The 25,343-nt window shown below is 52.2% G+C and overlaps 1 protein-coding gene across 16 annotated transcripts in view; it reads left to right on the forward strand.

Moving 5' to 3' along the window:
* Camta1 (calmodulin binding transcription activator 1) overlaps positions 1-25,343 on the forward strand; it is a 734,954-nt gene that overhangs the window by 685,043 nt on the left and 24,568 nt on the right. For 13 of the 16 annotated variants that reach the window (XM_063235416.1, XM_063235417.1, XM_063235418.1 and 10 more), the window contains 5 exons: positions 19,066-19,220; positions 21,738-21,934; positions 22,310-22,388; positions 22,997-23,312; positions 23,677-24,200. In XM_063235416.1, coding sequence (XP_063091486.1) covers positions 19,066-19,220; positions 21,738-21,934; positions 22,310-22,388; positions 22,997-23,312; positions 23,677-24,200 — 1,271 coding nt within the window. Of the gene's footprint in view, positions 1-22; positions 123-275; positions 678-790; positions 909-19,065; positions 19,221-21,737; positions 21,935-22,309; positions 22,389-22,996; positions 23,313-23,676; positions 24,201-25,343 lie in introns of those variants that run through there. The other 3 variants (XM_063235428.1, XM_063235429.1, XM_023565760.2) reach the window with 3 other exon arrangements.

Below are 25,343 nucleotides of genomic sequence, written 5' to 3' on the forward strand. Positions count from 1 at the left end.
CCTCCCGCGCTCCCGCCCGCGGCGCGGCGCAGAGCAGCGCCCGCCCCTCCCGGGCTGCATTGCAGACGCCGCCGCCGCCGCCGCTGCCGCCGCAGAGCGCCGGGGCCGCGCAGGGATCCGAGGTGGGGCGCGGACTCCGGGCGCATCGACGGCACCGCGGGAGAGGGCGCGCGGCTGTCGGGCTCGGCGCCTCTTGCCTTCGAGTGGGCCGCGGCCGCCCCCGGGTCCTCCCTCAATCTGGGCGGGCGGGCGAGGGAGCGGCGCGGGCCTGGGCAGCAGCGCCGTGAAGACCCCGACCCCCAGAGCCTCTCCGGGCCGTCCAGCGCTGCGCGCGCGGCTCGGGCGCAGTTCCGGCGCAGTCCGCGCGCCGAGCGGCTCCGCGCCCCACACCTGCTTCTGCCCGGCTCCAGTGACGTCGCGCCCTTCCATTGGCCCGCGGGGCCTAAGGGGCAGGACCTGCGCCGCTGAGCTCACCGCCGCGCCACGCCATTGGCCGGGACGGCGCACTCCGGCTGTGGCGGGGAGACCGCGGTACCCGGAGCCCTGCGAGTCGTTCCAGCTGCGGCGTGTGGAGTTCAGCAGGCGCGGGGCCGGGCGGGGCCGGGCAGGGCAGAGGAGCGGGAGAGCGGCGGCGCTGCGCGAGCTGGACCCAGCGGCAGCCGTGCGCCCGAGTCCCAGTGAGTGCGTGGGGTCGCGGGGCGAGGGCGGCGGCCGGCGGGGGCGCGCGGGGGCGGGGCCGACGGGGGCGTGGGGTGGCACTCGTGCTCGCGTGGCGGGGACGCGCGTGTTTATGCGCCTCGCGAGGCCGCGGCGGGGGCGCGCGTGGAGAGCGAGGCGCACGGCAGTGTTTACGGTGCGCGTGGGAGGACTGCGTTTCCGGCGCGAGTGGAACAGGGAGTGTTTGCTGCGTGAGTGTGCGGGGATCGGCCGCTGGGGGCGTGTTTCTGGAGCGAGGGGTGTACAGGAGTGAGCAAGTGCCGTTGGAGATTGCGCGTGTTTTGGGAATGAGTGGGGAATGCATGGGCCCCGGGATGTGTTTCTAGAGTCACCGAGGACGTGTGGTATGCGGGAGGGAGTATGTTCGTTGAATGCGCGGGGAGGAGGTGTGTTGATGTGCGCGCGTGAGCGTGGGGGCCGGCGCTGGGTGTGTTTCTTGAGTGGCGTGAGCGAGCACTTGTGTTTATGTGCTGGCGCGCGAGCAGGGGGCGCGCGTATCGGGGCCGCGCGGGCGGGGCCGGGCGGCGTCGGGGGACTCGGGGGCGCGCGCGGTCCAGGATGAGCGCTGGAGTCTCCAGTGCCCGTCGCGGGCTTAAGGAACGTTGTGGGCGCAGCTGGGTGCCGGGCCTCGGGCTCCTATGCAGACTCAGGGGCCCAGACGCTGTCGCCCCGGGGACCGCCGTTTGGAGCGGCCCAGTGAAGCCAAGGGACGGTTTGTTGTGTGCACAGAATGTGTTAGGAGAGTTGAGACCAAAGGCTTGGGAGAACTTCTGAGAGTAAGCGCGGTTTGCTTACCTGCAGTACAGTGACCACAGAGGGCGTCTGTCCTCCCGGAATCCACGCGCACTTTAGGACCTGCCCTGATTTGCGTGGCATTGGAGGCGACAGTGATGATGTTTGGATGTTCGAGACTCTTGGTGTCTGTAGATTGCTGCAGACATCAAAACCAATTTTCCAAGAGTTAGTCATCAGAGCAGATTTTTGAAGGGAACACATCCTTGCATATTATCTTAATCAGTTTCCTCAGGATGTGGGAACAGTCGTAAAGTACATTTTCCAGTTGGTCCTCAGTGACCCAGTAGGATTCTTAACTGGCCAACCTGACCACAGGCGCCCTTTGTGCTTGGTTGAATGCGGTGTGTTCTGCTGGTCCGGCCAAACCCTGACTTTGTTTGTTTTTTGTTTTGAAACTGTGCTTCCGACAAGTTTTGTTTTGTATTGGGGAAAGGTCTGTGCTTGAAGGACTCTTTTCTTACTGCCTGAAGGGCTTTGTTCAGAGTTTTCCTGCAGAGCCTACCGAGCCCAGAGTTGCCCCTTGTTTGAGAAGCTGGGTAGAGAAGGACTAAGTGGCTGGCAACACGGCGCTTTTCCTGGTGTGTGTTTATAGGAAATAGTTACTGTTTGAAGACAAGTTAATCAACAACAAATAAGCTTGTGTTTTTCTTTCTGTTGGATTTAGGGAGTAGCTATGTTTAATGTTCTAGAAAATAGCATTAGTAAGACAAGCTTTACCCAGATAAACTTAGCTTCGTAGTGAAAAAAAGGAGAGAACTGATACGAACCCTGAGGAACGTGGTTAGCTCCTCCGGATCACTTGCATTCTGGATAATCGCAGTGGAAAGACAGAGACAGTCTCCTCTTTGGCACAGCGCGGGGCCCTGCTCCTGGAGTAGCTGGCCCTGCTGCAATCTGTTCAGGTTGCACTGAGGTTCTGTAGTCCATGGGTAACAGGTGGAACACAGAATTGTTTACTTTACATGAGAAGATAGAGAAGTAAGAGGATTGGTTGACCTTGAACGTTTCCCAAGTGAAAGGAACAAAGTGCTTCTGACAGCTAGGATCCAAGGGCTCCTCTCAAGAGCACGTCTTCTGGCTGTGCAGGAAGTAAAAATTCGGGGAGTGGAGCGTTTCCTTAGGAAGCCGTCAGATTGGTGCTCTTTTGGTCCTTGCTCTTGTGAATTTCTGAGCTTCCAGGACTGTGCTTGTGGGCCGCCTTTTTTACAGGTTTACGGCAGAGTCCTTAGACCGTTTGTGTGACGTACAACTTCAGTGTTGCTGAGATCACTAAGGATCATTTCGTTAAACTTGGTGGTTTTCCAGAAGTCCTTTATCCTTGCCTACATTCTGCCTGATATTCCCTGTGTGTCTGCTGTGTCTTCTCACATTAAAGTGGTTTAATACTTGTATTCCATCAGGCCTTTCAAAAGAGGGAGGCTCTGAGTGGCGCCAGGGCTTCATTATTAAACAGCAGCCGTGCATCCTGTCACACAGCGTGAGCCTAATGTTTGGGAGGTTATCTCAGCTATGTGTTCCTTTGCCAAAAAGCTTCTGGCAGCCTCATGCCGTATCATTTATTTGTGTGCACCACTATTTTTTTTTTTTTAACAAGCGATTTAAGGGAAGTTTTTAATGCAGTGAAGCAAGATAAAACTAGTGAGATGAAGGAGGATTAGGGAGAAGGAAGATGAAGGGGGACCCGGGAAGGGCTCTGGAGATGCTACGGAGGTTAGTAAGCAGCACACTCTGGGCAAAGGCCGGGAACGGCTTCCTGTGCAGCTAGCGGCTCTACAACAAGCGACCTGCGGTTAGGTTTGTCTTTGCTGCCCCTCCCACGGAGTATTATTTTTCCTCTCTGTGTATGGTCTGACAGCTGTCCATCACGCGAGGATGGGATTGCAGATCACACTGAGGATTTGGGAAGTGCTCATTAGTCTCTTAGGTGACATAAATCAGTATTTTCACCTCCTGTGGTGAGGATACCATCGCTCCAGTTCTGGCGATCTGGGAGATCTGTTCTCTGGTGTGCCTGCATGTGGGTTAGCACGCAGCGGGTGGACCACAAGATGCCTTTGCCCTTAGGAGAGAGTTCCTCCTCGCTGCCTCAGTGGTGAACAGGTGACCCTTTAAAGCCATGGTAGGATGCCGTGTACGTAACGGCTTTAATAAAGTGATCATGGGGACGACAGCAGTACGACCTTTTTTGATGTTTCACTTCAAATTATTTTTATGTATGGAAACTTCAGTTTTGAAAATACCACGATACCTATTGTTTAACGTTAAATCGTCTTTTAAGCACTGAAAGTTGACCATTGTCTTAGACAACGATGTGGAGAAATCGGTCAGCCCATTTTAAAGCACCATTTACTAGCAATTGTTAAACAAATTATAGCTAATAACTAAAAATTAATTTGAAGATGGTAACATACAGCAGCAGGAGTTTAACCAGGGTCAACATTGAGAGGGTTTATAGTGTCAGTCATAAACGTAACATGATGTCTTCGTGGAGTGGAAAGCGATGCTAAGCACGCAAACCTCCGCATTAAACTAAACGTTGTCACCTGCTAAGATTAACCAGGTGGGTTCCGTCCCGCCCCACCTGACTTCATCTGCCTCCGAGTCTCTCAGCCGCCCAACCCTGTTGCTTTGCCCTGTGTCCCGTGTCCCTCCTTACTCTCTGAGCTGCTCTTACGCGGTACCTCCTTATGGAAGCCTTTCGCTGTCTCCCAGCTGGGCGCTCAGGGGGGGAGAATGAGGGTGTCCTGGGCCAGCGGTGTAGCGCTGTCTGGGTGGTGGACCAAGAGTTGGTGCGTATTCCCGGCTACTTCAAATGGGCCAGCAGCTGCCTGCTGAGGAGTGTGACCGGTTAACAGCTGGGTTTTTTCATATGCTACGGTAGGATGGATACTGAGTGTGTGTTCCAGCTTCACTGCTAACTGAATGAGAAACCTGAGAGATCTCTGGTTTCATCCTGGACCCATTTCCATAGTTCAGAAACTCAGTTTAGTGGCAACAACATCATGATGTGTGTGTGTGTGTGTGTGTGTGTGTGTGTGGATGTGGTATGGGGGATTGAACTCACAACCTTGCACTTTTTGCGCAGGTGCTTATGCCACTGAGCTAAATTCCCAGCCACACATCATATTTTTAAATCCATGGTAAATATTGGTTTGGAAGCTTTTGTTTCTGTGCGTGTGTGTGTCTGTCCGTCCGTCTATCTCTGTATCTCCTGAGTTTTGATTCTTGCTGTGGACCACAGTGAGAAAGCATTGAAAGCCACTGGACTGGACAGCTGGCGGTTCCGAAAGGCTGTTTCAAGTCTAGCATTTTGCAGTGATTCTCCTCCGGGATGCGTCTCGCTAGGGCGCTGCATTTGGCAGTAACCTAGGGCCCAGGAGAGTTAAGACAACTTCCCCGAGTGTGTAACTCAGCGACAGATGGTCCCCTGCTAGGCTGCAGCCTCCTGTACCTTGTCTAGCGTTCTCATTTCTTAGATAATCAACATTGAAACAGGTTCAAGATGAGGGTGACAGCTTGTTTCTGCCATAATGTATCTCACACTTTATAGAGCAGTTCTCACGCTTGTGTACTCATGCAGCGTGTGTTTAATGACAGGGAGTAACTTTTTACTTGTGAGTAGCCGCAGAGCTTTAGCGAAAGGATCCATGCATGTTTCATATTGAACAGTCACTGAATGGCTGCCTCTCCATGGCAAGTGTCACCAAGCTGCAACCCAAACTGACCTGCAAAGTGAATTCATTGAGTCTCACGTTTCCTTCAGGTCCTGCTGGTTCCGGCTGCTCGGGTGATGGCTTTGGGAGTCTCTCTCCCCTCTGGCTCTCCTCTGCTCGGTGTTGGCAGGTGGCCCTGACAGGGCAGCAGGGCGGCCCACTCACACCTCGGGACTTGCCGGGCTAGCGGGTGTCTCCGGGAGGAGAGCTCCTCTTGCCCAGGAGCTGCAGGAAATGTTCTGCCTTTTGCTGGCCCAACTAGGGTCACACGTCCCGCCACTTAATGTCAGCGGAGGCAGGAACACAGCACTGGCATCAGCAAGGCCTGGAGGTCACCCCTGGAGTCAGGAGTTGGGGTCACCACCACCCAAACAGAGCGTTGGGCAGCGGTAGCTCCATCTTAGCTCTGCTATGAGAAGCAGCTGTGACAGGTGGTGACAAATGACAGTAGGTTATTTCTCCTCTTCCAGAGGCTGGACGCTCAGGGTCAGGCTGCCTGCATGGTCAGGGTCTCCTGGGTGACATGCTGCCTACTTCTGGTCTGTTCACCTGCAGGAGAGGACAAGGCTGTCCTCTGGGATCTTTCAGAGGACACCAGCCTTACCCACAGGGGCTCCACCCTCCTGACCTGATTATCTCCCCGAGGTCTGCCTGCTCCTGTCCTCACCTGGGGGTTGGGTTTCAGCGAATGAATGGGGGGCAGGGAGTCCCACTGGTCAGTCTGTTACACTCTGAAAGGAAACTGGGAGCCGTGTTCAGACAGGGAGCAGTGCCAGGCATGAATACTTCCTGGCCCGCACATTTACACCTACAGAAGGCACCGTGCATCTGAAACCCTGGAAACTCATAATGAGGCTTTATTCCGTGCTTTTTATCTTTGTCCCACTTTAATTGAGAAGACACCAAAGCTCATTTAAATAAAGTGATGCCAGGACCAGTCTCCTCACTGAATCTTTAAATAGTTGCTAACAAGTACTAGAACCATTGTCAGAAAAATATGACTCAGTTCCTTAGTATTATACACTGTGATGAGACTAATTGGCAAAGCTTATTTAATAAAAATCTTTTTGTCCTTTCTACTGAAAGAAACCATTCAGTCCACTTAGTGCCCTGGCGTTGGTGGGTGTGCATAAAAGGTGTTTCACCTAATATAAAATACAGGAACTACCCAGCCTAAAACCGATGATTCTAAAAGCATGTAAATCAATTGAATATTTTCCAGGTAAACAGTGCAACAAATGGTATGTAGGTTCTCAGGATAGCCTGGGAACGAAGACTTTTCTGAGCCCATAACAGGTGCATTTGGGGGAAGAAAAATAATTTTGTGAGATGTCACATATATACTGTAAAACATTGAACTGCATAATCCACATGGTACGTCAATATGTAACATGTACTTAAATGTTCCAAAACAAGTGAAATAGATTCATGTAAATATTTTAAATGATGTTGCTTGAACAAAATAATATCAAACACTGGGTAATTTAAAAAAAGAATAATGTCAGTAAGTGGAAATAAAGAGGTTTTTCTTGTTTTTTTCTTTTTTTTTTTTTTTTGAGGCAGATCTTGCTATGTAGCCCATGCTGGCCTCGAACTCACAGCAATCCTCCTGCCTCAGCCTCCTGAGTGCTAGGATCACAGATGTGCACTGCTGTGCCCAGCTTGAAGTTTCTGAATTCATAGAGAATTCCAAGTGGTTCTCTGAAAACACAAAGCCTATTAGTACAGCCTGTTAGAATAAAGTCAGAGAATATTTTGCATCACATAGTCTTAACATTGTTCTTCTTATAAGCTATAATAATTACCATCTTGATTTTATTCTTAAGAGGAACAAGGAAAGCGGCATGAAGGAAGTCTGTCTCCGGTGTCTGCGACTTAGAACCGTGAAGGGAAGGCGGAGGCAGTTGGAGTTGTGCTCGCAGCTGCCAGCGGCTGTCAGAGCTGGAACCCACTCACCACGGGGGGATCAGGGCCTCCTGGGGGTGGAACCTGGGGAGGTAGGGAAGAGGTGCGGGGTCCCACAGATTCCTGCAGGTGCCTGGGTGTCCCTTTTCTGTTGGCGATGAGCCGATACCGCAGATCGGCTCCATTACCAAGAAGAGAGGTTTAGTTAGGCTCAGGGTTTGGTCCAAGACTGAGGGGCTGTGTCTAGAGGTGGCCACCTTGCTTGGCAGGGCCCTCTCTGCAGAGCAGCAAGCCATCCGCTGCAGGGACGGGCACGTGCCTCTTCACATCGCATGGCAGGGATTAGATTTCAATCCAGGTTTCAGAGAGGACAGACCCTATTCACACATAGCCCTGGGTGACACACACATGGCGTTTGGGGTCTGTGACGGCAGTGTAGCCTGGTGAGCAAAGGTGAGGGTGTGTGTACCAGGACTGCCCAAGTCGGGTGTCTCTGTCCAGCAGGGCTGTCCAGCGAGGTCTCCCTATACGAGCGGAGGCCCTGCTGTCACTGGTAGCTCTCTGCCTGCAGTTTGCTCTGTTAGTGTGTTAAGGTTCGGAAAAGTGTCACACAGGGACGAAATGTAGCGTATTACTCCTGTGTAACCTAGTACTGTGTTTCCAAAACATCTTGGAGGTGACCTTTCGTTGTTGCTGGCTGCAGGTCAGTGTCATGGAGAGTGTCCTGGAGAATGCCATGTAGGAAGCGCTCTGAGCGTGGGGTTGTGTGTGTGTTTCACGGCTCCCCGTGCCCAGCACTGCAGGCGGAACCCAGGCCCCAGCACCGGGCTGCATCCACAGCCCTTTTTATTTTTTAATTTGATAGAGGATTACGTTGAATTGGTCAGACCGGACTTCTCCGCCTCATCCTTCCAGAGTGCTGGGACTGTGGCTGTGAGCCGCCACGTCCAGCTGGAGTCACAGCCTTTACCATTGCCTACCCGGCCTGAGGATTCTTGTCCCCAGGAGAAGTCACATGTATCTTCAGCTTTTCCGTGCTACAGACATTATCTCTCAGTGGGCCCCGGCAGTCACCCCAGTGGTTCCCACAGAAGAGGCCAAGTTGCAGACAGAGCTGGCCAATCTTTTGCTTGCTGTGTTTATTGTTGAATTAAGTTTTAAAACATCGGCACCAGCTCTCTTTCCCCCAGGGGTTGTGGGAAGGGAATTACCTAGGTAGGACACTGCTAAACTCCAGATACATTTGTTACCAAACACAGAAGTAAACAGCCTGTTGCTTCATTGCAGGGAAAGAAACTTTGAAAGCCTGGGGCCTCTCATCTGCTGAAGAAAAATCATCTGAGAGTGACTGAATGATAACTGACAGCCAACTAAATGTGGGAGAGCTTTGCCTTGAAGAAATTATAAATTCAGCTCACTCGCATTTAGGGTTAGAAATAAGAATCATAAAACACTCCTCAGTGAGCAGTAGTTAATAGGCAGGGATAGCCGAATTGCCCTCGGACTCAGATCCCATCCCGAGGGCTGTGGTGTTGGACCACGCTGGCCCTTTGTTGAATTGCTTGGGTGGCGCGGTGCTTTGGTGTTAATTCTGAACGGTAATAAACAGTCACCTGAAACTCCGCAGTGCCTGTGTCACCCATTAAATCACAGCAGCCTTCTTGCGAGGACCTATGGGAGAAGTTCCTTTCAGATCTTAGTGCTGGGGGAGCTCTCGGCTCCCTTTTTGTTTTGTTGCTGAGTTCAGGAATCCCGGGGACTCATCTTTAACCGTTTTGGAGCACTTTATGTTTTCTGTTTGGTCGTTTCCCTGAGCTTTTGATTTCTGAATCTTAATTTTTCCTAATCTGATCTGTCATTAGTCACTTGTATTGTATCAGCTACCTCAAACAGACATAGCCAGGGGCCAGTTAAACAAGGGCCGGGAGGGAAATAAAGAGTTCTGGGGAACGGGTCGGGACAGGGAAGGAAAATCCCAAGCGAGCAGAAGAGAGGAGGTGACGCGTTGGAATTTGCAGCGGGTACCTTAGTGGGACGGCGAGGCTGGTCCTTTGAACCTGCTCTTAACTTTTTGTCCTGCTGCCAACCCTTTAGACTGTACTCTGAGTGGGGTGATTCTAGACACCCACTTTGGAGCCTAGGACAGACCCTGCGGCAGCAGGCCAGGTGTGTCTCACTTTTGCGGGAAACACTTAAGGTTTTTGTCTGCTTCCCTGATCTAAAGAGGTCGGCCTCAGTTACTCAGGCCTCACCGATGTGGAATTTGCAATGTGGGACACGGATGAGTTTCTGGTGCCAGTGGGACGGGGGTACATGAGCAGGCTCCTCCTTCCAGAGTCCCAGCGTGGCAGCAATGATCGGGAAGACACAGGTGGGGACCTGGGCGTGTCGTGCCGTCTGGATGAGCCAGAGGACCTAACGGTGTCCCCGGGTCTGGACGCTGCCTCTTGGTTCTCTCGGAGAAACGCAGTATGAAATGTTCGGTGAGATGATCAGCTCCGTGAAATGTTGAGCATGTAGACTTTAAAAAAAAAGTTTATTCTCTATCAGAAAGTCCTGTAATGAATCATAAAATAATTTTTTAAAATCATTGCATCTGTTAGGACTTAGCTAATGTGTCCTGCATTTTAGGAAACAACTTTCTCTTAAAATATGTACATTTCTGGGCTGGAGATTTAGCTCAGCAGTACAGCGCTTGCCTGGCAAGCATGAGGTTGTGAGTTTGATCCTTGTTACAAAAAAAAAAAAAAAAAGCCCAGAGATTTGAAACACCTTGGATTTGAACACTCTGCAGGTTAGTAAGCTGCCCGGGATAGTGTGCGGGACGTGAGCCCACACTCAGCCAAACCCTGCCAGCCACAGCAGCTCTGTATTGTATGGAAGAATCCAGAACTCAGGGCAAAGCACATCTTGTATAAATAGAAGTCCTAGCTAGATGCACCCGGGACTATCTGATGGCTCCTCCCTGGGTACTGTGGCACAATACGTCTTTTCTTCTAGTGGGCATGCTCCCTCTGCCCCCACGGCCCCCACCCTAACCGTGGGGAGTACTGTCCTGACAGCCAGCCAGCGGCAGAGTCAATCTGCATCCGTCTGGGTGGGGGCTTGGTTTGTTTTCAAACGCCTGACCCTGTTATATTGAGAGGGAGCCAGTATAAGGTGGCCAGATGAGAAAGGAAGAAACTGCTTTTAATAACCTGGCTGGGGAAGAGCATCCTAGCTGTGGCTCATGGAAACGAGTATGTCATTCTGCATCGTATCCTTTCCCTCATCCTCCTTGTCCTCTGAAATCAAACCACTTAGTTGCCAAGAATTCCTTGAGGTCCTGCTGTGGCGGGGCCATCTCCCAGGCAGCAGGAGGGATAGGCGGTGGTCAGGATGGACACAGTGGCGGTCTCGCAGGGATGATGAGATTCCTCTTGCTGTCTGTGCCGGGTGGACCGAGCTCCTTCAGACAGAGGCTCGCTTCCCACTTGGCTTCCGGGTCCCTTGTGAGCCAGCCACTGGTGGTGCCTCTCTGGGGCCCGCCAGCCCTCATGTGCACGTGCAGTGGGTCTGTATGTCCGCCCTCTCTGTGTTGTCCTCCCTGAAGGATTTTAAATGACTTTCGATCATTCCTGGCTCCACGGAATAAACTGCGGGTGCTTAACTGATATGCCCACTGCTCTTGGCCGATCCTGGTGTTTCGTAGTTTCATTGGGTTTTTTCCCTGCTTCTTAAGTGAACTTCCCGTTTCCCTTTATGCAAAAGGTTTAGATTGCTTTGTATTTCACACTTCCACATCCAGGCGAGGTTGTTGCTTTCCTTCACTGACGTGCCTTTTCTCTCAAAGCCGTCATGAGCTTTCCCCACTCTTCTGCGTTGATTTCCCTGTTCCTTCTTTAGATGTCTCATGCTTATATTTTTTAAATTGTGCACCAGCTGGGCATGGTGGCTCACGCCTGTAATCCCAGCACTTAGGAGGCTAAGGCAGGAGGATCGTTGTGAGTTCCAGTCCAGCCTGGGCTACAAAGTGAGCTAGCTTGTGGCCAGCCTAAACTGCATAGAGAGACCCTGTCTCAAAAAGACCCCCCCAAAAAAAGAACCAAAAAAAACTCCTGTGTACTAAAACTATTTAGGCAGTGTCCTCTAAATTGGTTTAAAGTTAGCAAATTCAAAATGCCCTGCTCTTTGGTAGACTATGTAGATAGGACTGGGCCCAGTGGTGCCTGCCCCTCATCCCAGCAGTGAGGAGGCCGAGGCAGGAGGACCACGAGTTTGAGCTCAACCTGGATTACATAACAAGACTGCCTCAAAATACCAGTCAGTCAACAAACAAAACGGGTCCAGAGCATGGGTCGGGTTCCACTCTCCTTTGCGTGCCTGGCCCTGAGCTGTGGTTTTGCTACCTGTAGTTAGTTCCAGGTGGGTTTGTCTCCGTGTTGACAGTGGCATTGTCTCCTGCGTTAACTGGGGGCAGTCTTCCGTGTGCGGTGCTGCGCTGTGGTAGTTGAGCTCCTCAGGCCTTACACTAAGCCGATGTCCCTGGGACAGAACGACTGAGAGCTCGCACTCATACCCGCTAGCCTCAGTGTTAAAGGACTTCGGGGAAGAAACGACCTCAGGTTTGCGGAGCTGCCCTCCAGCACCCGAGTGCTGTCCTTTAGCCGCCTCTGGAGATGATTGTTACGGACATGGCTAAAACTGATTTTGTGAGTAGTGTGAAACAAAGTTCAGGGAGAAGAAACGGGTCCAGAACTCATCCCAGCAGAGAAAGTCCAAGCTGGATCGCTGATTTCCAGTTCTGGGGCTTGGGTGTACAGGGTTGGAGAGTTTTAAAAAGTGGAGTATGGCAGTTTTTCCTACGGCTAAATTTAGCCGTTGCTTTGGAAAATCAGAGTGGTACAGCTTGTGCCTTATCTGCGCCTGGCCCTTACCCTTCCCTCTGCGCTTGGACGTCTTAAAAGGCTGCTGGGAGGAGCGGCTTAATGGACCGTAGCGGCCCCATTTATTCTGGGAAGGAGTTAAGTGACTTCATTTTCCCTGTCTTTCTGAGCTTCTTGAAAAATTCAGGAGACTTCCTAAGCGGCTGTTACGGCTCAGCTCCGTACAGAAACGCCCTAGGTCCTGCCTCCTCCTGCCTCCTCAGCCCTTCCTGCCAGGGCGGCCAAGGGCTGTAAATGGAGTGAGAGACGTCCCTGCTTCCCTGTCCAAACAGCAACAGGAGGCTCATGTGCACTTGAGCTACAAATAACGCGTTTTAAAATAGCAGATGGTATTTGATGATTGCTCCTCCATTCATTTACTGCCAAAGCAGAACTTTCTTTTCTACTCTGGCAGTAGGACCCGGGCAGCTGAGCTCACAATTGTGATGCCAGAGCTCCTGTTGGTAGCTACCGTGCATTAGCCGGTTTGCAGGCTCGCGGGGCCACACTCCGAGGATGTTCTGGAAAATGTGTCATTGTTGTCATCGTTGAATACAATTAAAATGCCACGTGAGCACCCTGGCTGGGCCCCAGGAGTGGCTGAGGGTTTGGTAAGCACTTGCAGTACTAGCTCATCTGTATCCCAGTGAAAAGGTGGGCATCTGGAAGTGAGGGGCTGGTGTCGTAATGTGAGGCAGTGGCTGAAGAAGAGGGTGTCACCGAGAGATTCTGGTTTGTGTCAGTGACCAAGTCAGCTGTCGCTCCGAATTGTTTCTCCTCAGTTTCCTTTCCTGAGCCGACATGAAACGGAGCCAGCGGAGTGAACGAGCCTAGGGAGATGTCTCACCGCCATCAGGTCAGCTCTGTCGTGTTTGACTGAGTGACCAGCCGGGGCAGGTGCTGGAAGTTGGGGTCGGAGCAGCAGCCTCCTGGATCCGCCTTGCGCTGTGGATTGCACAGCTCGCTTGGAGTCCTTGGTCCATCAGCAAGTGAGCTGATCAGCCAGTCAGCCTCTGAGTGTCGAAGCTAAAAAATGACCTTCCTTGCCATGAGCAAGGTCTGTTCCTGGTGCCAGGATAAGGACAAGGTCTCTGCTTTCACAGACCCCTCAGTCTGGCCTCTCGTCAGGTCGCCGTGTAAGAAAATGACCATGCGTTTGTTGGCCAAGGGCCATCAAGACAGGGCAGGACGTGGAAGGGTAACCGAACACTTTAGTTTGTTGTAGTCAGGGGTCGCAAGGGGAAGGAGACAGTACAGCACACACAGTTTACAGTTTTACTTTGTAATAGTCACTCAAGACTGAAATACAAGAAGTGCAGGAAATTTGTCTCACACACTAAGACCTAGCAAATCCAGCAGAGGGCCTGGATCCCGTGGCATTGTCCTGCATGAGTTCAGCTGAAAACCTAGAGCCCATGACAGTGCCCCCCACAAGTCCCGCTGGAGGCCTAGAACCCATGACAGTGACTCGTGCAAGTCCGTTTTGTGGATATGCTCCGGGAAGGCCCAAAGGTCAGCAGGGGAAGCTGGAAAGTCTGTGCAGTGGGGGTGAAGGAGCTGTGCCAGTAGGTTGAGGGTTCTGCACTAGAGCCAAGAAACAACGCTCAAAATAAGGAAAAGGCTCCCCCGGAAAGTACCACAGCCATTCTCAGGGACCGCAAGCTCCTGAGCTCCTCCCACAGTGCAGACAACCAAGTTCACATCAGGGGAGCCAGCACGAGCTCCTCCAGGAGAACCAACAGCTCCAAACGACGACACCACTTAGGAGAACCCACAACTCTCCTGCTCCCCTCCAGCTCTCCTTTTTGTGCTGGCAGCAGTCCTCAGGTGAGCCGTCCACACTCAGCACCACGCTGATTCAGTCCAGCTGGTACTCTTGTTGACCACCAGTTTTTAATCCACCACAGAGTCCCTCCTGGGTTCTGGTCCCTGTCTTCACTCTTACAAGTAGTGCGATGTGGGGAATTAACATTTTCTGAGCTGCTTTTTCCTCTGTGACAGAATCTTTCTTTTGCACTGTTTGGAAGATCAGAAACAATATAGAGCGAGTGTCTGGTTGGCTTAGTGCAGATGCTCAGGAGCTGCTATGAATGACACTATTGAAGCCACACTGAGGGCCACGCTCTGAAGAAGTTCATTGTGGACAGAGAAAAGGGAGGCATTGGCACAGGCCCTGAGGCATGGACGAGTCCTGCTGGGTTTGGGGAACAGTGAGCTCTGAGAATGCCCCCCAAAACATAACATAGTCCAGGACAGGTGCTAGAGGACATTCCATGCCACACTCAAGTTTATATTCTACACATCCAAGGCAAAGAATTTAGTGCTTTAAACCCAACGATGTGATACAATGTCAGGAACAACCCTATGTAGTGTTGCCCAGAGTAGCTGTGAGCACCCATTCCTTTCAAGATTAAAGCAACAGCCACGCATGGTGGTGCATGCCTGTGATCCTAGCATGTGGGAGGCTGAGGCAAGAGGATCGCAAGTTTGAGTTCAGCATGGGAAACTTAGCAAGACTGTGTTTTAGAAAAAGGAGTAGGGGCCTAGGCATGTAGCTTAGTGCAAGGATCCCTAGCATCACAAAATAACAACAGCAACAAACACAAAGAATAGAAATTATGTGTTTCTTTTCTGTAGCTGAATGCATCATTAAGATTTACTTACCATTTGTCCCACGTTGGCTTACTGTGGTTAGGGAACACACTTTCTTTTCATTATCCTTTTTTCCCTGTATTTGAAATGCCCCTTGGAGCCTAGAATAAATGTCGCACTACTGTACTGGAGACAGAGACATCAGTATGGACTCAAGCTTAATATATACAGACAGACACGGAAATAACCACAGATGTGTATGGATACTTGGGTTGGGATGCCTGCAGATATTTCTGGCTCTGTCCACCGAGCATATCTAAAAGCAGTGGTGCCCATAACAGGAAGCACAGCCAGCACCAGATCTTGGTTTCCAAATAACACATTCTGATAAAAGGGCCCGGACTCTGCTCATTAGGAAATGGGCAGTTTTCGGAGTGGGGCAGGAGACACCAAAGACAGAGCTGGAGCGGCTGCGGCCAGGCACTCTGGAGGAAGGCGTTCTCTGCAAAACAGAGGGCGGAGGCTTTCAGGAGCGGAGAAGCGGCCGATGGAGTTCCCGGTGGCCGCAGCCAGAACACTGAGAGCAGTAAGCAGAATGACACAGAATTGCAGGATGACTCAGTGTTAATGCTGAGCGGTCAGCTATGGAGAGGAGGACAGGTCCTCCTGCGGGCGGCCTCCAGATGAATGCACAGGTCCTTCCCAGCCCTGAGATGGGGCTGCATTTCCCTGTCTGCGAGGATGGGCCAGACGGAGTAACTGGTCTCTAAAACACGGAAGAGAGGAAGCCTGGAAAGAGGAAAATGGTAACTTTACACAGAGAAAGGCTGCAGACGCCACCGTCTCTGGACTCACAGCCCCGGCGTGTCCTCACACACCTGCTGGAGCACGGCCTTCCTGAAACCCGTCCATCCTGGTCCCAGCATTGGAAAACATCAGACAGACTTACCTGAAACCTTTGAAGCCGTGACAAAGAAATACAGAAACACATGTCACAGGCCAGAGGTGACATAAAAGCTAAATGTCGTGTCTTCTGGGTTGGATCTTGGAACAGAAAAAGTGTATTTATGGGAGAATTTGTGCAGCCAAATATCAGGCTTTAATTCAGTTAACAGTGGCGATAGAATGTTTCTCTGTGTCTGCCCTGCACTGGGGAATCAGAGAGACCTACCACGAAGCGCATCCTCAGCCATGCTTTGGTTTTAAGGGGTCTCACTGGACTGCCCAGGTGAGACCTGACCACGTTCCCATTCTGGTTGGGGCTGTCAGCCCTTCAGCCCCTGGGATCAGTCCCACGGTAACTCCCAGTGAGAAGATCGAGAGCAGTGCTGGCTGGGGGCTGAAGGGGACTCCCTGCTGCTGGGGTGGCCCTGCTGTCCACGAGCACCACCCTCTGACTTGCCCAGACCTTTTCTCTGTGTCATTCCCTAACTATAACTGACCGGCACGGTGTGTACATTGTGTCCGGTGCTATGTGTAATTCTGAGGTGATTTGAACTACTCCAAAGGGTCCGCCTGGGTTCTGGGCAAATACTATCCTATTTTATACCGGGGACTTGAGCACCCTCTGGTTTTGGTATCTTTTAGGGGTCTCAGAACTGGTCTCCTGGAGAAACAGAGAATCAGCTGAATCAGGCCAAAGAGAGTGTGTTTTAATTATCACAGTAAAGCTGGGAAACCAATACAGGCATTATGGTGTGGCTTTTGTCTTGCCAGTAGTAGACGTGTGAAGACTCTGGTTTTACCCAAGTAGCCAAGCCAGCCTCACAAACTGAGGAACGGGCCCAGCCCTGCTTGGCAGGAAGGAATAGGCCCCCATCCGTGGTCCTCGGTCCTCAGGAGTTTGTCCGCGCCATGCAAGATGCTCACCCCTGGGTCCCTTCTCATTGTGTTCCCGTTGCCTCCTGGAACTGAGGGTCTGGGATGCTGCTCTGCATACTGTGATTTCGGAAGAGCCCATTAACTGGTCCTGAGCGTCTCGATGGAGTGCTGCCTGGAGCAGCTCAGTACTGTGAAGGCGCTCACCACATAGCCACCAGGAGTACAGCTGGGAACCTGGGAGCAGAAGCTGGGACCTAGGGGCCAACAACGAGTCCTCCTGTCACTGTGGTGACAGTGTGGTGACCAGAGATGCAGTGCCAAGGGCTGGTGCTGTGATGTCAGGGTGGCTCTGTTTCTGCTGCATCTGTGCTGGCCAGGGATAGCCCTGTGGGGTCAGAGCACCAACACAGGGGATGGGCAGGCCCTCTGGAGAGCTGGGCAGGAAGCTGTCCAGTTGACCACGCCCCAGGGCATGCTGCTGCAGGATGTTAATCGTTTCCACCACGCTCAAACACGTGCAATGTGTACTGGCCTCCTCGGTGCTGCTGGAGCAGGGTCCTGGAGAAGACACAGCCAGTTAATGTAGACTTAGTCCAGGCCCTCTCAAGGAGATGCATCAGGTACTCTGCCTGGTGCCTGCCTGGCCTGGTGCTGTGTGAAGTAGGCAGACGCGAGGCATAGCTCTGCCTGACCCTGATGAGCAGCTGACTCTGTGTTTGGCCAGCTTTGCATGGAGCCCTGAACCCTGCAGGATTCCAGGTGCCAAGAGCCGAGGGACCTGCAGCCAGTGCCACCCTGCAGTCCTCCCGAGCCTTCCACTAGTGGTCTCGGGTCAGGTCATCCCCTGAGAGGTTCCTTCCAGGTTATCAGCCGGCTGCCGATTGCCACCAGGACACAGGCTGCCTGTTCTCATCTCTGTATGTGAATTTGGAGCAAAGATACTATTTTTCACTTTAAAAAGGAAGGATTTCTCTTCTGGTGTCGTTCCTGGAAATAAATATCGGGATTCTTGAAAAACAATTCCTCTGGCTTTTGTGGTTAACAAAGTCAGGTCAGTCGGAGCTCAGGTGAATGCTGAGGGTTTCCCGGAATGAGTGGCTCCGCTGCTGTGCCCAGTGAAGCCCTGGCAAGGGAGGATGCTGCCCTGCTGGGGGTGGGGGAGTGCTGGACGCCTCTCACCCTTCCTGTTGGTGCGGTGGGGGATAGTTCAGCTCCAGGCACCTGGGGCCTCAGTGAGCCTATCCCCCCCAGCCCCCACATGACTGTGAACACCGGGTGCCCTGCTGTGTGATGGGGGGAGGTGGGGTCATGAGCAGCCTTCTGGGCTGCCCTCAGGCCTTGGGATTCTGCCAGGATGGCAGGGAGCGCTGGCAGAATATTTGGGGTTTCTTTGAGTGGGGGAGAGTGTTCGTCTTTATCGTTCAGATGTCTGTGCTTTGCAAATAGTGGTTCTGTTAGCAGTGAGAGCTGTGTCGTCACAGGTCACAGCCGTCTGTCTTGTTTCTGAAGACTTGGTTCATTGAGTGAAGACGGTGAGGCCAGCAGCTTCCCCGGGACACGCGTGTGCACAGAGCGACTCAGGTCGCCCTCCCTGTGGGTGGAGGCGGGGGAGAGCTGGGGAACCTGTGGCATCAGAGGCTGCGCCGCTGTCACCCACCAGCAGAGCTGGGCTCTTAGCCGCAGTGCCTGGTCAGGCCCCTGCCCTCCTCCCTGCTCCACTGAGTCTTCCTGGGGCCCACCCTCCAGCACCCCTCCTCGAATGTCTGGCCCGGGCTCTGCATCTGCTGTCACCTCTCTCCAGTGCCTGGCATGCGGGGTCCGTCTCACTCTCCAGGTCGAGCGTGACCTGTCGCAGCCTGGCTGGATTCTCCTCCTACCACTTTCTGCAGTTTCCCGCTTGCTTCCTGTCCTGGGGGGGTCCCTGGCACAGCTGTCATGAAGTCTGTGGAGTGGGTGTAGGCCCTGGCGACTTGGATCACGGTCTCAGCTCCGCTATTGTGTACACGCGTAGCCCAAGTCAAACTAGGTGCGTACTTGTGTGTGCGGGGTACAGCATCACCCTTTCTTGCTTCCACCCTTTCTTGTCCCACTGTTTCTCCTCATGTGGCCCTGAAGCAGCTCTTTGTACTGGCCTGCGACTGACCTGACCAAGACTTTCGTAATGAGACGGTTCCTGAAATGCAGCCCAAAAACTAAAGCTCACATCAGGAGAGAAGTGAATGTTTTGTTTGTTTTTGTAAAAACTCAGTGTTTGGGACTGATAAAACTTTTAAAACGTCTTCCTCCTCTCCTGAATGATCGTCTTCTGCTGCTACTGTGCGTTACGCTGTGTTTATCCCGTTTGCTGCGGGGGCCCCACACCGGCTCTCTTGAAGGTTTCCGTGGGAATCCGACCCAAAGCAGCAGTGGCCAGGATGCAGCAGGGCCCTTGGCACAGCGATCTTGTGTTCCTTCGGTCAGTCGCGTGTGAGGGGGTGGCCTCCTCACCCTGCCGGGGAAGCCTGGCCGGGACCGAGGTCTGGGATCTGGTGACATCACCACAGTCTCTTGGATGCCAGTCCCGCCAGCTGGCACAGGCCACAGGTCACAGCCTCACTGCTGCTCCTGCTGTGCCCTAGATAACCAGTTCAGGATGTCCATCCTGGAGCGGCTGGAGCAGATGGAGAGGAGGATGGCCGAGATGACGGGCTCCCAGCAGCACAAGCAGGCCAGCGGAGGTGGGAGCAGTGGAGGTGGCAGCGGCGGCAGCGGGAACGGAGGCAGCCAAGCTCAGGTGTGTTGTGGTGCCTGGGGCCCTCTCTGGGTGCTTAGCGTTTTATTCTTCCACAATGCAGCTGGTCCCAGGTCCTCCTCTGCTATTGATGTCACTCCTGGGTTTGGGGATAAAGTCCAAGTGCTCTGAGGGTTAGAATCTGTGAGACAGAAAGAAACCTCAGGCTGTTGGGGGCTTCCTAGTTGTTTACTCCCTGACCCCTAATCTCAGTGACCTCCAGGGTCACCACAGCTACCTGGTGGGAAGTGAGGGCACCCAGTTAAAAAAGAGGCCAAGGGGCAGCTGAAATGGCTGGGGCCCGGAATTAAATGGGAGCCTTTTTACCTGGCCTTTTGTATCTTATCCCTGTCTAAGGATAAATACAGGCCATAATGGAATTAAATTCAATAATCCAAGACGGTCAGTAGGGAAAGAGCCTGAGAAACCGTTTATGGAATTACCACAGGGGGCAGGGCAGGAGCTGAGAGCATCTTCTGCATTTACTCTCTCATGGCTGGCGTGTTACATTCCCAGCCCAGGGAAATTACCAAATACTCTTAGGCCCACTGGCCTTAAAACTTCTGTGTGCATTTTTAGTTAAGAGCTTTGTTTTGCAGCAACAGTATGTCAAGAGACTCCAGTGACAAAGGGTCTGGTAGTGTTTCTTTCTTCTGTAGTTTGCTTATTTGAAAAGGTCAGATAATCTCTCCTCTTTTTCATCAAGATGAACAAATTCCCTTGCCTAGTTTTTTTTTTTTTTTTTCCTTTTTCTTTTGCACCACTGGGAATGGAACCCAGGGCTTCGGGCATGCTAGGGAAGTGCTCTACCCTTCAGCTAAATTACTGACCCCTTTTTAAACATTTTTATTTTGAGAAAAGGTCTCGCTAAGTCGCAGAGACTGGCCTGGAACTTGTTTGAACCTCCTGCCTTCTGCCACCTGAGTAGCTGCAGTGATAGGCCTGGCCTTCCCTCCCCCCAAGGTTATTGGGGGATTGAACCCAAAGCCTCGTGCCTGCTGGGCAAATGCTCTCTGCCACTGAGCTACAGCTATATCCTCATCCCCAGTGTTTGTTATTCTGTGACCCTTACAAACACCAACTGTTAATATTTTCAGTAAAAGTCGTGGGTGAAAACAAAGGCATAGTGTTCCAAACTAAGAAGTCCACCTCCTTTATTCTCAAATTTGCTTATTTTTCTGTCTTCAGAAATAAATAGAGCATGCCTGTTACACCAGCACTTGAGAGGCTGAGGCAGGAGGATCACTGTGAATTCAAGGCCAGCTTGCACTACATAATGAGGACCTGTCTTAAAAGAAAAATATGAACAGAAAAGAAGAGAGTTAGCACACAGTAAATGACTGTCAAGCTAAGCTTCTTTTTCATGTAATAACACTCAGTTCTATAGGAAAAAAATCATCATTTAATGCACATCATGGCCAAAATAAGAGGCTGTCTACGAAAGCTCCATAAAGAGAATCAGATGTAAGATCATTTTAAGGCTCAGTTCTTGGGCAGCTGGCCCGTCATAATATGATCACACAGTAACTGCCCCTGAATACTTGCATCAGTGTAGGGTGTGTGGCTGAGAACGGCTGCTAACAAATCCCCCTGTTCACCAACTGGGGATTTCCACGTTCTCAGACACGTCTCTCTGGTGCATACAGAACAGCTCTGCCGCCTTTCCTCATCCAGTTCAGTCTACTGCATGCTGGAGTTACCCAGCGGTGCTCCGCCGCTCTGATGAGGGTGACATTATACCCATAATCCGTCTTTATTTTTGGAGGCATTTTTTTCCCAAATTTGAAAATAAGAGCAGTGAAGAGCAACAGTATCTCCGTAGCAATTGAATTATATGGAATTTATTACCAGAAAAAAAAAAACTTAACACCAGAAATGCAAATTACAATAGAAACTACATCTGGGAGGATGTTAAACATAAAGCTCCTAACAGAGAGGCTCAAATACATCATTGAAATTAGTATTTGTGTTTCTTTCTTTGCCAAGAAGAAAGCTGTGGAGTTAAATTAGTGAATTCTCTTTATTAGGTGTCTTTATTGTTATGAACGCACAAATTGCAAGACCTCTCATGTTTCACCATATCTGTAAAGAATAATAATTATTAGATATGTTTAAGCATTTCTTTAGGAAAAAAAGCACACCTGCCTGTAAGTGACTTAACTTTCTTGCAGAAGTACCCAGAAAGTCACAAATCCATATGCCCCGGATGGAAACAGTCGTTGGCTGCTGGAAGTGTTTGCTTGAGCAGGGAGGCCAGCCCGACCCATTTCTTTTCCCCTGGCACACAGGCTTTCCCCGAGGCGGTCAGCTTGAAGATCACTGTCCTGGTGCCAGCTGCCCTGGGCAGACAAGCACTTCAGCCGTGGGTCTAGGTCCATTCTGTGCTCTGCTTCACGGCTGGCCTCAGGGTTTCATGTTTTCCCTTCTAAGCTGCCATTCAGTCCTCAAGCGTTTGTTTCCCCTGTGTCTGCAGTGATGGCCTGGGGTCCCAGCAGGGTAACATGGGCTTTCTCACCATAGTGTGCCTCTGGGCCTGGGACCTTGGGGAGCTGCTTCGAGAGCCGCGTGGTCATCGTGTGTGAGAAGATGATGAGCCGAGCCTGCTGGGCGAAGTCCAAGCATTTAATCCACTCAAAGACTTTCCGGGGGATGACCCTCCTGCACCTGGCTGCTGCCCAGGGCTATGCCACCCTGATCCAGACCCTCATCAAGTGGCGGTAAGGCTGGGGTGCAAACCACAGGTCACCTTTCCTCAGCAGCCCGCAGCTTCTGGAGCATTTCCGAGTTAGCCATTCCGTAAGCTGTGGAAGCTGTGAGCAGAGGGCTCTCTCTGAGGACAGCTTCCAAAGGATCGTTATGAATTTATGCTCCAGAACTGCTGCCTGTGATACTAACCAAGTGTTGGATTGTTTCCTTTGGGCTCTTAGCCAGGTGGAGAGTCCAAACTATCCTGGGAATCCCAGACTCTCTCCTTCACATCAGTGAGGTTAGATGCTCCGTCTGGTTTCATCTTGGTAGGGATAGCAACATGCTGCTGCTTCCTCTGAATGTGGGTTGGTTGTGGGTGAGACTTGCGGTACTTTCTGTTACAGCACAAAGCACGCGGATAGCATCGACCTAGAGCTGGAGGTGGACCCTTTGAACGTGGACCACTTCTCCTGCACTCCTCTGGTAAGGAACAGGCTCATCTCTGCTTGCAGCCGTTTCCCCAGCGTGGTCTAGGGATGCTGGATCCCTGAGGGATCTGAGAGTGTTGCTTCAAGATGGGTTGTGAATGGCTTTGCCACTGTAAATTTGCTTGTCACACTGTGAACTCTGTAATGAAGTGTTTACACATCCTTTCTCAGAGATCTTCCTTTTTTTTTTCTTTTTTCTTTCTTTTTTTTCGGTACCAGAAATTGAGCTCAGGACCTTGCTCTTGCCAGGCAGATGCTGTGCTGCTGAGCTGTATCTCTGGCCCTCAGAGATCTTCCTACCAAGGCACTGAAAGCCTTATTATTAGGAGCTTACATGTATGTTAGATGAATCTCAGAATGTTGTGTAGCAGGGCTCTTAGATCGTTACTTAAAGATACATAAATGTACTGGGACTAGCTCTGTAATGAAGGGCTAACCATGCCCGTGGTGACCCCTTACGGATGCAGGGCCTTCAGCCAAGGACTTCGTAAGGGTCATGGGGGATTTCTCCCCAGGACCAGTTCACCCCTGGCAGTGGTGGCTCAGGGAGAAGGCAGTTTTGACCTCCCTGACCAAGCTGTCTCTCTGCCTTCCGGTCTTTAGATGTGGGCGTGTGCCTTGGGGCACTTGGAAGCTGCTGTGGTGCTGTACAAGTGGGACCGCCGGGCCATCTCCATCCCCGACTCCCTGGGGAGGCTGCCTTTGGGAATCGCCCGATCAAGGGGTCACGTGAAATTAGCGGAGTGTCTGGAGCACCTGCAGAGAGATGAGCAGGCCCAGCTGGGACAGAACCCCAGGATCCACTGTCCCCCAAGTGAGGAGCCAAGCACCGACAGCTGGATGGCGCAGTGGCACAGCGAGGCCCTGAGCTCTCCCGAAGTACCCAAAGGGGTCACTGTCATCGCAAGTACCAACTCAGGTAAACCTCGGAAGCCAGTGCATCCCGGCCCCTGACTGCTTACTCAGTTGCTTTCCTTCATCTACTCTCAGCAGAGACCATCAGAGATTCCCACGTGTTATTTTTTTAATGTTTCTGATTTTCTTTTAAAAATGCCTGCTGCCCCCTCCCCTCAAAAAAGACTCACAGAACCTAGCCGGAGTTCTGTGTTCCTGCGGAGATGCGCACTCTGGGAGGAGGATTGCTCAGTGGGACACGTGCTCCTGGGGATGCTGAAGCCTTAGCTCCCGCCTGGCGCTTGTGTCTCTCAGGCATAAAGTGTCGATTCTTGAGGATTCCTGCTTTTGCCTCCTGACCTGACTGTCCTTTCTGCTGTGCTTTTCAGAGCTGAGAAGACCTCGGTCCGAACCCTCTAATTACTACAGCAGTGAGAGCCACAAAGATTATCCAGCTCCCAAAAAGCATAAGTTGAACCCTGAGCACTTCCAGGCGAGGCAGGAGAAGCTGCTCTCCCCTGCACTGAGTCTGGAACAGCCGAGCATCAGGAAGCAGAGCCCCAGCGCTAAGCAGTCCGTCCCCGAGACAATCAGCCCCGGTGAAGGCGTCAGGGACTACAGCCGGGGAGCCTCCCCTCCCGCGCCGGAGACTGCAGCCTTCCACACCTCTGGATCCCAGCCCGTAGTGAAGTGGAGTCCCAAAGATCTTTCCATTGGTGTGTCTACAGTGCAGGTGACTGGAACTCCGAAGGGGACCAGTGTAGTAAAGGACACAGCACCTCCTCAGGTGCGCCCTCGGGAACCAATGAGTGTCCTGATGATGGCTAGCAGAGAGGTGGCGAGTACAGAGCTGGGGTCCTACCGCGATGGCGCAGACAGCGAGGACTGCTCGCAGCCCATGGACGACATCCAGGTGAGCACTGGCCAGGGGAGCCCGGCGGCTGGACCCTCACGTCTCCGGCATCTTCTGCGCCCGTTCCGAAGGCCTCTGCGGCGGCGTGTCCCCCCGGGGAGGGCTAGCAGTCCGCCCCGCTCTGTGAGGTGCTGGCGCGTCCTCTCTGCTTGGCCCACAGTCTCCTCCCGTCAGTCAGGCTGTGACTGGGTCCTGAGCGCCAGGACCCAGGTGCCAGCAGAGCTGCCTTCTTGTCCCCGGCTCCTCCAGACACTGCGAGAAGTCACCTGCCACCTCCTCACATCCACGGCATCACTGTCCTTGTCCCTAGTACTAGTTACAGTACAGCCAAGGCCCTAAAACTAGCTAGTAAGGCCGAATTTGGATTATCTAAGTGATCTTGGCACAGCCATCCTGCAGGCCTTGTGGAGGGTGTGAAGGGTGTGGCCTCTCGGGACAAGCAGTGAAGTATCCCTGCACCTGATGCTTGACCACCCTGATGACAAACAGAAAATAAAGATCCGTTGAGAGCATAGAACTTGTTACAGAGAGACTGAAGTAAACTCAACATGAGGCTGTTAAGCAGATTCTGTTAATTAAAATGTGTTGGGGAGATTGGGAGAGGTAATTCTCCTCTGGCTTCTGGCTTCCAGAGGGACACCGCTCTCCAGTCTCCCCTTGATAGCACCCAAAACAAATGTGAAAGGAAAAACCCCTTCTAGGAATTCAGCAGGAGCCTCATGCTTGCAGAAGTGACACAGCCAGCAGGAGGGCCTAGAGGAGATTGCTGTCCTGGCTAGGGTTCTACGGGGGTGTCTGATCACTGGGCCACACTGTGCCTGTGTCCTAGGGACCCTTCCTGCCACCTGCCTCTGTGTGGCACAGGTCCCTGTGAGCGTCCATCCTCGGTGGCTGGGAAGCTGCTTGTCATCTGCCAGTGACTGCAGTCCGGGGGCCCGCCATGCTGAGACGAGCAGGGCTGTGAACAGACTGGCGAACTTCCTGTGTAAAGGGCCAGAATCGCTCTGCTTTGCAGGCCGTACTGACATTGCCATGACTGTTTTTGCCCTAATAGCACAAAACCCACCGTAGACCGTATTAAGTGAGTGAGCATGGCTGCATGCCAATAAAACTTTATTTACACAGCAAGTAGCTGGCTGGATT

Source organism: Cavia porcellus, unplaced genomic scaffold (genome assembly GCF_034190915.1).
Source record: "Cavia porcellus strain 051 isolate PalLab524CR breed Dunkin Hartley unplaced genomic scaffold, mCavPor4.1 scaffold_25, whole genome shotgun sequence".
Taxonomy (NCBI): domain Eukaryota; kingdom Metazoa; phylum Chordata; class Mammalia; order Rodentia; family Caviidae; genus Cavia; species Cavia porcellus.